The sequence below is a fragment of the Onychostoma macrolepis genome, chromosome 09 (assembly GCF_012432095.1).
Source record: "Onychostoma macrolepis isolate SWU-2019 chromosome 09, ASM1243209v1, whole genome shotgun sequence".
NCBI lineage: Eukaryota > Metazoa > Chordata > Actinopteri > Cypriniformes > Cyprinidae > Onychostoma > Onychostoma macrolepis.
The window spans coordinates 13,742,092-13,755,735 of record NC_081163.1 but is presented as its reverse complement, the minus strand read 5'-3'; the positions used below and the strand labels follow the sequence as shown (position 1 = coordinate 13,755,735).

Sequence of the window (13,644 nt, the reverse complement as noted above, 5' to 3'; positions counted from 1 at the left end):
AGATCTTTGAGTTCAGGTCATGAAAAATGGGGGCAAAAACAAAAGTGTTGCGTTTATAATTTTGTTCAGTGTAAATAACCGACCTGAAAATTCCCTTATCTGAGCACAGTTCAAGTAGGGTTGCAAAGCTGTGAAAATTGTTTGGTAAATTTCCATAATTTCTGTTATGTTTCTGAAATCCCCTAACCTTTTTTTTTTTTAAATTGCCAAGTGCAAATATTCCATGTCGTCTCTTAATTTATAAAAGGTTATAATAATTACATTATGGTATGTATACAAGAATTATATAATTCTGTTGATACATGTAGTATGCCAGGCTTTTCAGTCAACTACCCATCTATTCTAACACAGAGAAAAATATGTTGTTTGTCACAACTGTAATTATAAACAGGTGAGGACTAATAATTAACAGCTATATACTGTATATCATATATAGATATATCATGAGCCTTATGAGTAGTATCCAGTTTGGTTGTCTTGGCAATGCAACTTTAAATACTTTGTATAAGGTAGTAAGTTGTGATGTGATCTATGAATAAATATCTTTTATGTTAATTTGTCATCAACAGCAAAATCACAGTCATTTTTGGAAATAAAAGACTGAAAATGAAATGAAAGTAAGCATTTCTATATATTTATAAGTCTAGAAAGCCAGCAAATATATTCAGGAAAATTATTTTATTTTATTTTTTACCTTTTATTTTGACCCCTGTGTCACTCACACATGCTAACATAGTTAAAACGCACATATATTACTTAACTACTTATTATTCATCTGACTCATTTATCCAAAGTAACCCACAGTACTGTAATTACAGGGAGAGTCCCCCTGGAGCAATCTTGGGATAGGCGCTTCCCTCGAGGATGCAATGGTTAGAGGATTCATGGATGATCCGTAACAATTTGATCCTGTGACCTCTGGGCAGACAGCCTGTATCTTTAACCGCTACATTACCCCACCCCCCCACCATATGTTATTGATTTAGACATTTTGTGAAAAAACACTGTCAGCACTGCATTTGTTGTAATGAGGTTGCTGTTCACTGAAGGCACTTCTGTTTTGTTTTATGGCTTCTAATAAATTGCAGACATGTGAGGTATATTTAGAGCAACAGTCTGGATCCTGTCCATGATTTTTCGCTCTCTTAAGAGAATGTGTGCGCACAAAGAAAGCAAGCAAGAAACAGAAACACTATATGACATCATGCATCTGTATTTAAACTTTGACCCCAAACCCTAACTCCTCCCTTACTCATGCTGTCTCTCTCTCTTGCTCTCTCTCTTTCTTGCAGTCAGCTATTTCACTTCATGCCCTGACATGTTAAGGAGCAGGAGGGGAGGAGATAAAGGACCAGAAAAACCGGTAAGCAGCTGGGAGCCGAGGAGAATATGCGAAAGGAGGAGTACATTTCAGTCTGTCCAGCAAAACCGTAAGACCTGTGAGGAGGAAGAAAGGAGCAACAGAAAGACGTGAAGAGAGAGTAATACATTTGAGGCGAAACTGAACACTGCCATGGAGAAAACATTAGGGAAAAACATGAAACAGTGCAGTTCAAAGGTAAGATTTTGTGTTGTCTTACACTTTCACTGATCTCTCTTTAAGTTTATTTCTTTATTGCATAGGACAGTTTGAGTTGAGGGTTGGGTCAGCACCTTGACTCACTTGCATATCCGAGCTCTCGCTTTCATGGGAGTTTTACAGATACGTTCTACCCCTCTTTCTTTTTCTGTTTCCCTCTCAACCTTTCCTTCTCACATGTCATGGCTGAGTTAAATGCCAAGCTTTCTTTTAAAGGTGAAGTGTGTAATTTCTGTGCCGCTAGCATCACCAAACAGATTTGAGAAAATAATGACTGTTTTCAATCGGTAAAAGCTTCCATGCTTTTGGAGCATAATGGCTAAACTCAGCACCACCAGATTGCTTGAGATTTACAATACAGTAGCCTATGCCAAGATATCATTCATAAAGTAAGCCACTCACAAATTAATCTCTGTGAATGGTGTAACATTGTTGTTCTACAAAACATATTTTCAGTTTTTTTGAAGCATCCTGACCAGTCAGACACAGCAACATCGGCGCAACCAATAGTTTAGTGTGGCGCAATCTGTTTAATTGTATACTTTTATATTTCCTGTTGTAAATGTTTCACTTCTGTTTTATTTTAATTATTCTGTTTTTTTTATTTGTTGACCTGAAGCACTTTGAGCTGTGTTTTATATATGAAAGGAATTATTATTATTATTATTATGACTTGTGACTTGCATATTAAACTGGGTTAGGAGAAAGTATTTAAACATCAACCGAATTACACCCTTCTCATCAAGCTTTATGTTTGTTTTGTCTTACAGGGCTTCTGACTAGCAGCATGACTTGGACCTACAGGATTGCAAAATACAAACACACCTGCAGCCAACAGTCATCTGAGGACACTCTCTCTGATTCTCTATGCCGGAAACCGTTCGGTAGCAAACATTTGCATACGGCCCAACCGAACCCCACTGCTTCTTCTGTGTTAACGTCAGTGCAAGCTGTTTGAAGAGATTCTAAGAGCCACCTGCTTCGCTTGTTCTATTAGGGACTATGGAAGAAGGTAAATCCTCATGGTCCATCCCTGTTCATCTCCTGAGGGCCAGATGAGGAGCATGTTACCCAGCTTGTTACGGGGCCGGCGGTTCTACTGCCGTGAATGGGCCCTCGAGAAGCTACAAAGATGCCTAGAGGCGCGAGACTCCACCAAGAGCGTGGAGGGAATGGCCCGTGTCTCTCCAGGGGTCCTAGTGACTGGGGGCCCAGGCACGGGTAAGACAGCACTCCTCACAGAACTGGTTTGGCCCCAGTCGGAAGCATGCAGGGCGGCGGGGTTGGCGTCACGGTGTTTGGCCTGGCACTATTGCCAGCGAGAACATGTGGGAAGTATTGAAGTGTGGAGATTTGTCCTGGGGCTGGTTGAACAGCTGAAGGAAAGTCCACTTCTGGGACCGAACTATGTGAAAGCGATAAGCAGTGCTGCTATTGCTGCTGTCCTGGAGCCCCTCCACTGCCAAAGAGAACCTGATGACACTTTTAAAAGGTTGGTTTATTCATCGCAATGTCACTTATCATAATTGGATAGAAAGTTTCAGAGTTTGTTTTTTTTAGACGGCATATTCCTTCTGAACTGTAGAAATTTATGGGAATGAACACATCAGTTAATTATTTTTAAACATGATGAGTAAATACAATTATATTGTTATTAAACTATATATTTATAGAAAAAATATATAATTAAAACATGAAATATGTAACTCTGCCATAATACTACTTTTTATTTTTCAAGTACTTACTCAGATTCTTCTTGAAAATCATGTTTTGTGTAATGTACAAATTATAACATTTTAAATTCACTAAAAAACACTTTTCCCTTTCTCTGAATTTCTCACATTTTTCTCTTGCTTTTGCTCTGCAGCAAATCACTCACTGTTCAAGATCCCTTTGAACTCATTTCTGTCAGCCTTTAGTTCTCCAAGCATTTCGTGTTTGCTCTCCAAGCATTACTCCTGTGAGAAATCCCAGATGTTTCACAGCTAGGCCTTTGGTGTACCTTACACTCTCCCTCTGTATTTCACATTGTTTGTGCAAGGAAAATGACACTTCAGTGGGGCCTTTAAATGACTTAAGACATTTTGCTGTGTTTCTTGTCTAACAGAGTGTCAGGCTCCAGAACATTGTAGCATTTAACATGGAATTTTAAGATCAAATTATACCTTCAATTTGTGACGTTTTGTTTAACAAATAAAGTGTCATTGCAGAAGACGCTCGTTTTATATATAATCCACACAGCTTTCTCTTAGCCTTTTTTAAAAGACAAAAAATTAGTGCATTTTTGTCTTTGCTATTTGGTTGTCAAATCCAGAGGGGGAAAAAACTAATTTTTTTTACAAGCTGATGTTTTTAGTGTTTGTTGTGAATGTAAATGCGCTCAATGGCATCTTGCTTGAACAAGGTTTCTTTTATTGTTTCCTACTAAACCCTCTCACCCCTTATATTCTCCTCCTCCATCGTATTTTCGTCTGATACCCTTCAGAAAGACTTTGTCAAAAGCAGGAAAGGGGACTATTGTTCTGCTTTTCTGTCACATATATTTATTTATTTATTCCTCTCGTCGCAATAATGACGCCTATTCACAGTTATCACAATAGCCCAGCTTTCAGTGCAGATGGATGACGCTATTTACAACCTTCAGGGGAAAAAAGGGGGTAAAGACCGAGAGTCGTGCCACTAGTTTGTGGAGTTTGTGTCTCTCGGGGAGGTCGCCACACTGACAACTTTCTCTGTTCTATTTATCTTCTTTCAGTGTTTGCTCTTACACTGGTTCTTTCAGTTTTCCCTCACAGATCTGACGTACGGGCCCACATTTCACATTTGCCTTACACATGCTGACAAACTGTTGTGATGTTTTTCTCTGGTCCTGGCGAGAGAATGTAAGAAGGTTTAGTTTAGGGGTGAAATGCGAGCATTAGTCCCTGCTGTATTCAGCATGCTCTCTGATGTACATAAGCTATCATTAACACTGTTTATTTAAAAGGATGAGGACAGTTTATTTTATCAGGACATGAACTTCTGTCATCAGAAAATAATTATGATGTTCATCAGTTTGAAGCTCTATAGATAGAGATATAGTTGTAGTAAACAGAAAATTCCTTTAGCATTATTGTATTGTAAGTAGATTAAATCACTAAATGTTTTGCCAAGTGCAATGGAATTGTACTTATAGCAACTGTAACCTATTCTCAGTTCAAGTTTGGACTTCATCTGATTTTGGCAATGAGGACTTGCAGATGTTTCCAGCTGAAGCAGTAGTTGGTTGTAAATCATGTAGTTTAACCTTCAGCTGCCTTGCCATGATCAAAAGCCTTAAACCTCCCATTTTGTTCACTACTAAAGTATAAAAAGTTTCACGTAACTCTTCTCTTAGGTTTGATCTCTTAACCCTTCTCTGTTTGACAACTTTAACTAGCATGACCATTCCTGGGGTTAAGACAAGCCCATAGCTTGTCTTTGTAAACAGAATGAGTCAGGAAGAACATTTATTAGGTTGTTCGGCTCAAGCTGTGATCTGTGAGCATGTTAAAAGGGCATTAGCTCAACAAATTATGTGAGCCCACGTGTTGGAGATAAGGATCCGATAAACACGGCATGCTTATGACTATGTATTTTATGGTGCAGTATGAGACAGGAAGTTCAATACTGAACTGTTTAACTAAAACAGACAAAATAAGGTGTGCTGTTTAAAATGCTATACTATTAAAGAAAACAAGTGCTGATATTAATTATTACTCTCAGAAGTAATAACACGACTCTCGGAACTATGAGCTATGCTGACTCTAAACAGAATGCAGCATTTCCATTAGGCAAAGTATTATTTCAATTAATTTTCTCTATGCGATTAAATAAAACCAATAAAGAATTCAAAAAAGTCCATGGGCCAAATTAAGCAGATGTGAAAATTAGAAAAAAGAAAAAAAGGGGTACAAAGACATTTGATGATGCATTACGGACTATAAATATATAGTCCCAACTATCTTGAGACCTGTAGCAGGCATCAAATTTGAAATTAGCTCATTTTGTGCATAAATTAGTAAAATTTCTCAATTTAAACATTTGATATGTTATCTACGTTCTATTGTGAATACAATATTGGTTCATGTGATTTGAAAATCTTTTAGCTTTCATTTTATTCAAATTTTAAAAAACTTCCCAACATTTCCGAATTTGGGTGTTTTGTTTTTGTGTATATAATATCTATCTATCTATCTATCTATCTATCTATCTATCTATCTATCTATATATATATATATATATATATATATATATATATATATATATATATATATATATATAAAATTAGTTATTTAAAACAAGACTTCTACTCATTGATTATAAAAAGAGATATTTTACATTTATTGGAAAATATTTAGATGAAAGGTGTTGGAAGTTTAAATAGATTAATTTATTTGGCTGTTTCATGATGCTCATACTAACAGAGCACCTCAGTGTTTTTGGAAATCAACCTACGAGTTGTTTAGTTCCCTGCATATTAAGCTGGGATAGATGAAAGCATATTATCATAAATCATATCACATTTAAGTGTTTGATTAAAAGGGCAATCATACAAGAGTCAAGTGGGTCAGTGATAAGAGCAACACAGATATGTGAATGTGAGTTTGATAAGGAAGCAGCACCTTCACACTGTCTACTGGTATGCCCTGGAAGCAACAGGAAATCACTGAGCTTCCATAACACTGAGTCATGATGCCTCTGCAACCACACCTCAAGTCAGACGAAGTGGCCAAAAGAAAAAATGATGAAGAATAAGACAGCTTTGAAAATCTGGGAGTTCGTTGGATGGTTTTTAAAGGATGTTGTATATTATTCCAAATAAATCCCTCTTATAATTGCATTCTGTACACAACAATGCCACATTTGTGCACTTGTTTCCTTCTCAGATAAGCTCTGTTTTAGTTCTGAATTTACTTTTCATTCATATGTGATGACATGTCTTTCCTATTTCCGATCCTTAAAATGATTGAATTCCTCATTTGCTCACTGTTGTTGAGAGAAATATGTCCCTCCCCCTGCCCCCTATTTATGTATGTTTAATTATTTTAAACTCTTTCTCCTTTTCATTTTTCTTTAGGGCAGTATTAGAGCCCCTCTTGTCCTTGACACCACCCGCTCACAGTGTGTTTATTGTGGTTGATTCACTGGACTCGGGGTATTGTGGAGGTAATGGAGTTGGAGAAGGCTCAATATCAGGATCTGCGGCTACTCACAGTTCCTCTATTGCAGAGCTCTTGCTAAAATACATACAGCTCCTGCCCCCCTGGATCTTTCTAGTCTGCTCTGCACGCCGCCAGAACAAAGCCATTTGCAAGATGTTTTCAGGTACACTCTCAGATGATGCACAAATCACTTCATAAGCACAGCGAAATGTGAGATGGTTAGCTTTACTGATTTATTGAAGTGTTGAGCATTGTTCAACTTAGTTAAGACTGTGTACAGGGACTTTATGTTCTGTGTTTAGAAACCCATTTAGTCAAAAATTAATAATGTTCTCCACATTTGTATTCATACTTGTATTCTGACAAACATTCTGTATTCCCAAACATACAGCTTGTGACTCCTTTTTTCTTTGCTTTTTGCTCTTATAACAATGTATTATGGCTTTGTGGTACTTTGTTTTTTTACTAGATGAAATGACCTGGTCTTATGAGATGAGGGTCCCACACACTCATTAGCTCTTGTGGATGAGATCTGAAGTATAGCGTTAAGAGACTACAATCTATTGTGCACTAGTTGTGTGTATATTTCTGCTTTTATAAACACATTTGAATGCAAGGTCCTTAACTTTGGCTTGGAAAGCCTCTAAGGCCATCATGTTTTACCTCAGCCCACAAGATGAAAAGACTGGAAAAAAATAACTGCAGTTTGCTAAAAACATACGGAAATTATTCTGACAAATAGTTTTGCTTTTAATTTGTATAGTAACTTGAAGTACCCAAAAAATTTTTGGAATTACACAAATGTCAAAATAATTCTGTGAACTAAAATACTAATACTGCGTTTACACAAGCTCACACATAATGTATTTTGAACCACTCAGAGACACTATAATGATGATAAACACTATAATAAACACTAATGAGATTCGCACACAGTTCTGTACAGACAGAACATGCTGACTGTATATAAAATTAAATCACAGCTTTTTGTTGCATAAGGCAATTTCAGTGTTAATTGTGCAGCCATAAAAACTCATCGTGATGCTTTAACAATTGTTGTGTCTTATTTTATCTCTCATTTTGTTGTGTACACTGCTCTGATTTTATCTCCTGCCTCTCTACCCTTTAGGTTTTAGGAGGTTGTGTCTGGATGACTTAAGAAAGCCTGCAACTGTACGAGATGTACAGCAATATATCCTGCGGAGGCTTGACCAGGACGGGGCTTTGAGAAGACAACTTACACCAGAGACAGCTGAAATGCTTAATCTTTTGCACATAAAAAGCGGTGGCTGTTTCTTGTTTCTTGAGCGAGTACTAGATGGTGTTGCACATGGTCTAGTAGGTCTTCGAGAAATTAGGGACATTCCTGGCACACTGAATGGCCTCTACCTTTGGCTCTGTCAGCGCCTCTTTCCTCGAAGACTGTTTGTCCATATTAGGCCTTTGCTGAATATCCTTTTGACATCCCCACAACCACTAACAGCTGAGCAGCTCTACACTATTGCCAAAAGCCGTGACTTCTACCTTGGGATTGGTGACTTCCAAGCGCAGATGGGGGCTCTGGCATCTCTGTTTGTAGATGGCCCCGAGGGCAGTAAACTCCTCTTTCATAGCAGTTTTTCAGAATGGTTAACTGATGTTAAATACTGCACACAGAAGTTTCTGTGTTGTGTGAAGGATGGTCACCTTTCTTTGGCCATGTCCCTCTCTCTTCGAGCCAGTAGTTTGGGTACAGAGGAGACTTGCCAGCTGGCCCACCACCTCCTCAACAGTGGAGTCCATGAAGGGGAACCAGCCCTCCTGGCACTGTGGTTGCTATGGACTGGAGTTCCAGCACTTAATGCCAGAAAAGACTGTTCTTATAGTCATACACCTGTATTAGTTCAGCAAGATGTACTAAAACTCTTAATGAAAAGTGGAATTTACCCTGCAAGCTGTTCACCAGACAATAGCTCCAGTGTCGGGGTTCACTGTGTTGGAGGAGGACGCAGGATAGTTCGGCGAGCATTACAGAGGGAAGACTCTGTGAGAGCACTTCTTGACAGTGGAATCAGTGTGAACCGTACAGACCTATCAGATGGACGGACTTTACTAGCAGCTGCAGCACATGCTGGACTTGTAGATGTAGCAGCATTGCTGTTATGCCGTGGAGCAGACCCTTTACTGAATGACAACCAGGGGCAGACTGCACTGACGCTTGCTGCCAGACAAGGCCATGTTGGTGTGCTGCAGGTGTTGCTAGAGTGGGTGCTGGAGCAAGGGAGCAAGAGTCCTGCAGCACAAGCCCTGCTGGAGCATGTGGACAGTGAGGGATGGACTGCTCTTCGCTCCGCTGCATGGGGTGGCCACAAGGAAGCCGTGCGTCTACTTCTGGAAGCAGGGGCAGAGATTGATGGCTGTGATTCAGATGGCCGGACAGCCTTGCGAGCAGCAGCATGGGGTGGACATGAGGAAATTCTGTTGACCCTCCTTGATCATGGTGCTGAAGTAGACCACTCAGATCGTGAGGGACGTACTCCACTAATAGCTGCAGCCTACATGGGTCACAAAGAGGCAGTGGAGATCCTTTTGAATGCTGGGGCTGATTTGAATCTAGCGGATGGAGAAGGGCGTACCGCTCTGTCTGTTGCTGCATTGTGTGTGCCATCAGCAGCTGGAGGAAGAGGGCATGGAGAGGTTGTAAGCCTTCTGTTGGAGCGAGGTGCTGATCCAGAACATAAGGACAGAGATGGAATGACGCCTTTACTACTTGCCTCTTATGAAGGGCACGAGGAAGTGGTTGAACTCCTCCTGGAAGCTGGAGCTGATGTAGATGAAAGTTCTGGATCTCATCCCTCTGCTATCACTCCTCTTCTTGCAGCTGCAGCTCTGGGGCATGCTGGCACAGTCAACCGTTTGCTGTTTTGGGGGGCAGCAGTGGATGGCATCGACGGAGAAGGCCGCACTGCTCTCTGCTTGGCTGCAGCCAAGGGTAGTGTTGAAGTTGTAAGAGCACTGCTGGACAGGGGTTTGGATGAGAATCACAAAGATGACCTGGGCTGGACTCCATTGCATGCTGCAGCTTGTGAAGGTCACAAAAGTGTGTGTGCAATATTGACAGAGCAAGGTAGCATGGCGCGTGTAGGTGAGCTTGATGTAGAGGGTCGGAGCCCTCTAATTCTAGCAGCACAAGAAGGGCACTGCAGTACAGTCAGGCTACTTCTAGACCGAAAGTCACCCATTGATCATCGTGCATATGATGGACACTCTGCACTCAGTGCGGCCACTCTCCAGGGACATCGGGAGATTGTCGAGTTGTTGATGCGTAGAGGGGCAGACACTGATGTCCGTGATGCTGAAGGAAGACCTCTTCTTTATTTGCTGGTCCTGGAGGGCCGTTTAGACATGGCCATCCTACTCATTGAAAAAGGCGGTGTCCCTCTGGAATCAAAAGATGCAGAGGGGCGAACTGCACTCCATGTAGCAGCTTGGAGAGGAGACCTGGAAGGTATTGAACTGTTGCTGAAATATGGAGCTGACCCAAATTCTAGAGATCTTGATGGTCGGCCCCCTTTGCACTCTGTGGCCTGGAGAGGCCATGCAGCTGCTGGCAGGCTGCTGCTTAGGGCTAAAGGTCTTAACGTAGACCTGGCTTGCAAACAGCAGAGTGCCACAGCTCTTAGCATTGCTGCTCAGGAGGGGCATGCTGAAATTGTGGCCATGCTTTTAGAGAAAGGTGCAGAACCAGACCACGTGGACCGTTATGGTCGCAGCCCAGTCAAGGTAGCTGGAAAACAAGGTCATTTCACAATTGTGCGACTTCTGGAGAGCTATGGCGCAAAGCCCTTCTCAGGTCTCATACCGTTTACACCTAGTGGTGCTCCCAACAATTCTTATCTTTCAGCCATAATCAAGACCCAAGCATCCATTAGTTCAGGAGAAGTGGGTGTTGATGGAGTCCCAGCAACTTCTTCTCTATCTTCAACCTCAGTTTCTGCCTCCTGTTCCCCAGCTTCCACTGCAGAGCGTTTCCACTCCATGCCTGCCTCACAGACCTCCTCCTCCACTTGCCACTCCCTGGCCACAGTACAGACTGTGCCTGCTGACAGCCTAAATTTCATCCAGCAGATTCAACAACATTCGCTTCCTCGTTGCCGCAGTCGGCCATCCACCTTGCCTCTACCTGGTTCAAATCCAGCCAGTCTTCAGCGCAGAGCATCTAGGCATAATCAAAAGGCTGTTCCCAAGAGCAGTCCCACAAATGAACAGTGCACACTCACTGAACTCCTGGACTCAGACAAACCCTTAAAAGGGCTTGGATACTCGGGGGATGGCAACTACCTTTTAAAACCTAAAACTCCTTACATCATAGAGGATGTGATAGAGAAGAGCCTCAAACAAGCTGGAGGAGTAGATCTAAAGTGGAACTCTGTTATGGCTTCCTTAGGGTGATGCCAAACCAAGAGGGCCCAATTCGACAAACAAAAATTGGGGAAAGCCTCCCTTTGGGGTACCCGCATTTTCACTTCCAATCACATGCACAAAAAGATGATTGGGGGGGAATTCAAAAGACATCCATGTCTCCAACCATTGACCTTGCAGCGATTTCCCCACATAGTGCCTTACCTGATGAGTCTGTGTTTAACATGACAACTACTGACCCCCAGCTGAATCTCAAACAGGCAATTAAGCTGCAGTTTGAAGGGCCAACCAGTGCAGCACTTTACAAGCGGGAAACCCCTCTCTGAGGTGAGGCATTACATTTCTCAACATATAAAACATTACATTTGTCTTGTAATTTGTTGATTGTCTTGTAAATGTAAAAATTGATCAAAGACAGGTTTATTTATTTGAATGTCCATAATGTGTCTTATCGGGCAGTTGTCAGATATCCCAGATGGAAGTGAACCACATTCTTTTTTTAAGCTGCAGTCTTTGATTGCAACTTGGAATGTCTGGAATTCTAATGACAACTTTGTCTTTTGTAGGCAAACCTGGACATTTAGGAGTTCAAGGAGGTGAGGGTTGTGTGGGTAATCTCTGCACTGTTTGTGGGAGGTGTTGAGAGTAGAGGAAGATGGCAGATGAGAGAGTCATAACACACTGACCTCCACTTCTCTTTAACCCATTGACCCCAAAGCACAAAAGAAGAGGGAAAGACATAGGGAGCCTAGAGGAACCTGAGTTCAAAAGGCTCAAGCTGTGTACATTCCAGAGCTTTTCCTCCTCATGCCATCACAATGGAGAGCAGCTGGCACTCTCTCATACTCTGTCATACAATCACAGGAACATATTTTTACATTAAGAGGAACACTTATGGATCTACGTACCCTAGGGATTTTTGTGCACATAACTCGACATAAATGACACAACTTTTCATAGACAAAAGAGCTATTCATTCTTTCATCTTCATACACCTTGTGGCTCAGCAGTACCACCTTTATGTTGGTGAAATATAAGAGCTAATAAGAATGCTGTTGAAATTGGAGCACATCTACATTCAGAACAGTCTTTTTGGGTGACCTGCTGTACATTGCTCAGATTCTGTGATTTGCACCCAGACTTGGACTTCCTGGGACAAAAAGGGCTTTTTCAAAGCGCCACTGTCGCTTAGTGGCTTTATATTCCAGATGTTTTCATGACTAGTGGAAGTCATCAGCAATGTTTATGTCTTTTAAAGATGTGCTAAATTTAACATACTGTTTGTTTCAGGACATAGACGTGTCCATAATTGCTATTCCTTATTTACCTAGAGTTTTAAATTACGCATTCTGTCGTATTGTCAACAGTGAACTAGTTGACCTATCACCAAGGCAAATTAATATTTTAAAGCTTCATTCCAGTTGAATTACAGAAAGAGATGGGAAAAAGTTACGTAGTTAGGGAGGAAGATATGACCTCCCATACGTACTCACTAAATCACTGATTACTAAATTTAAGCGTAAGGTCTTGAAAACCTTAGAGGTGCGACGGGAGACAGTGATGTGAATTTTACATTTTGCCATAGGTAATTTATAATGTTTATACGGTTTTGTATGTTAAAATTTATTGAGATGCACTAATTAAAACTGTATATGATTTTGTGTCTGTGTGCACATTTGTGTGGGAACTAGAAAGAAGCAAACCTGGCATGCCTTTGTTTTACATGCAACAGATCATTTAGCACCTCACATTTATTTTCCAGCATTTGTTAAGCTATCATATGTTATATTACAAAGTCACAGAAATCAAGCTTAATAGTAGGTATAGTTCATCCCAAAATATTATTCAGTCATTGTCATGTATTTGGGAAGAAGTATGGTGTAAGACACTATGTAGTTGCAGACGTGTAAGAAAAAATTGAGTCACAATTCATTCTTTGTATTTCTCTCTACAGAAATGACTCTGTGCAAATATGGTTGTCGTGTGTCTCTTGAATGCACCAAGTTAGAACGCATGAAGAATGAATGAGCTTTGAAAGGAAACATTTTCAGTTTATAATGACTTAATCGCAGTCACTTTGACAGATACTTTGCAAGGAAAAGAAAAGCCTGAACATTCATGTTCAACAGGAAAAAAAAAATTGTTTTGAAAAACACGAGGGTGATGATGGACATTTTTGGGCCAAGCCATATTAGTTAAATCTATGGTCTCAAGAATTCAACAAGCTTTTCCTTATTTGTACATTCTCCGTAATGGCTAACATTTGTCGTACACCCCCCACCCTCCCTCCCTCTCCCTCTCTCCCTCTGAGGGGTAGTTTTTATGGCCCTCTAAAGTTTACTTGCTACTTCCATAAATCCCCTCAAAGCAAACAACTGTGGCTGTGTGTGCAACAAGCAGCAAAATGCCACTCATTTGGCATTTTGCCTGTTGCACATACAGGCACAGATACAGACACGGTTAATACTGTAATATACACAC

General features: G+C 40.7%; 1 protein-coding gene across 1 annotated transcript; it reads left to right on the top strand.

Moving 5' to 3' along the window:
* Positions 1 to 565: 565 nt before the first annotated feature.
* Positions 566 to 12,819, top strand: ankrd50l (ankyrin repeat domain 50-like). The gene is given in 8 exon segments (XM_058787962.1): positions 566 to 617; positions 819 to 872; positions 1,293 to 1,558; positions 2,350 to 3,071; positions 6,678 to 6,925; positions 7,892 to 11,188; positions 11,191 to 11,490; positions 11,730 to 12,819. Coding segments are annotated over 4 exon segments (4,314 nt in total). The 5' UTR covers positions 566 to 617; positions 819 to 872; positions 1,293 to 1,558; positions 2,350 to 2,601; the 3' UTR covers position 11,490; positions 11,730 to 12,819.
* The last annotated feature ends 825 nt before the right edge of the window (positions 12,820 to 13,644 follow it).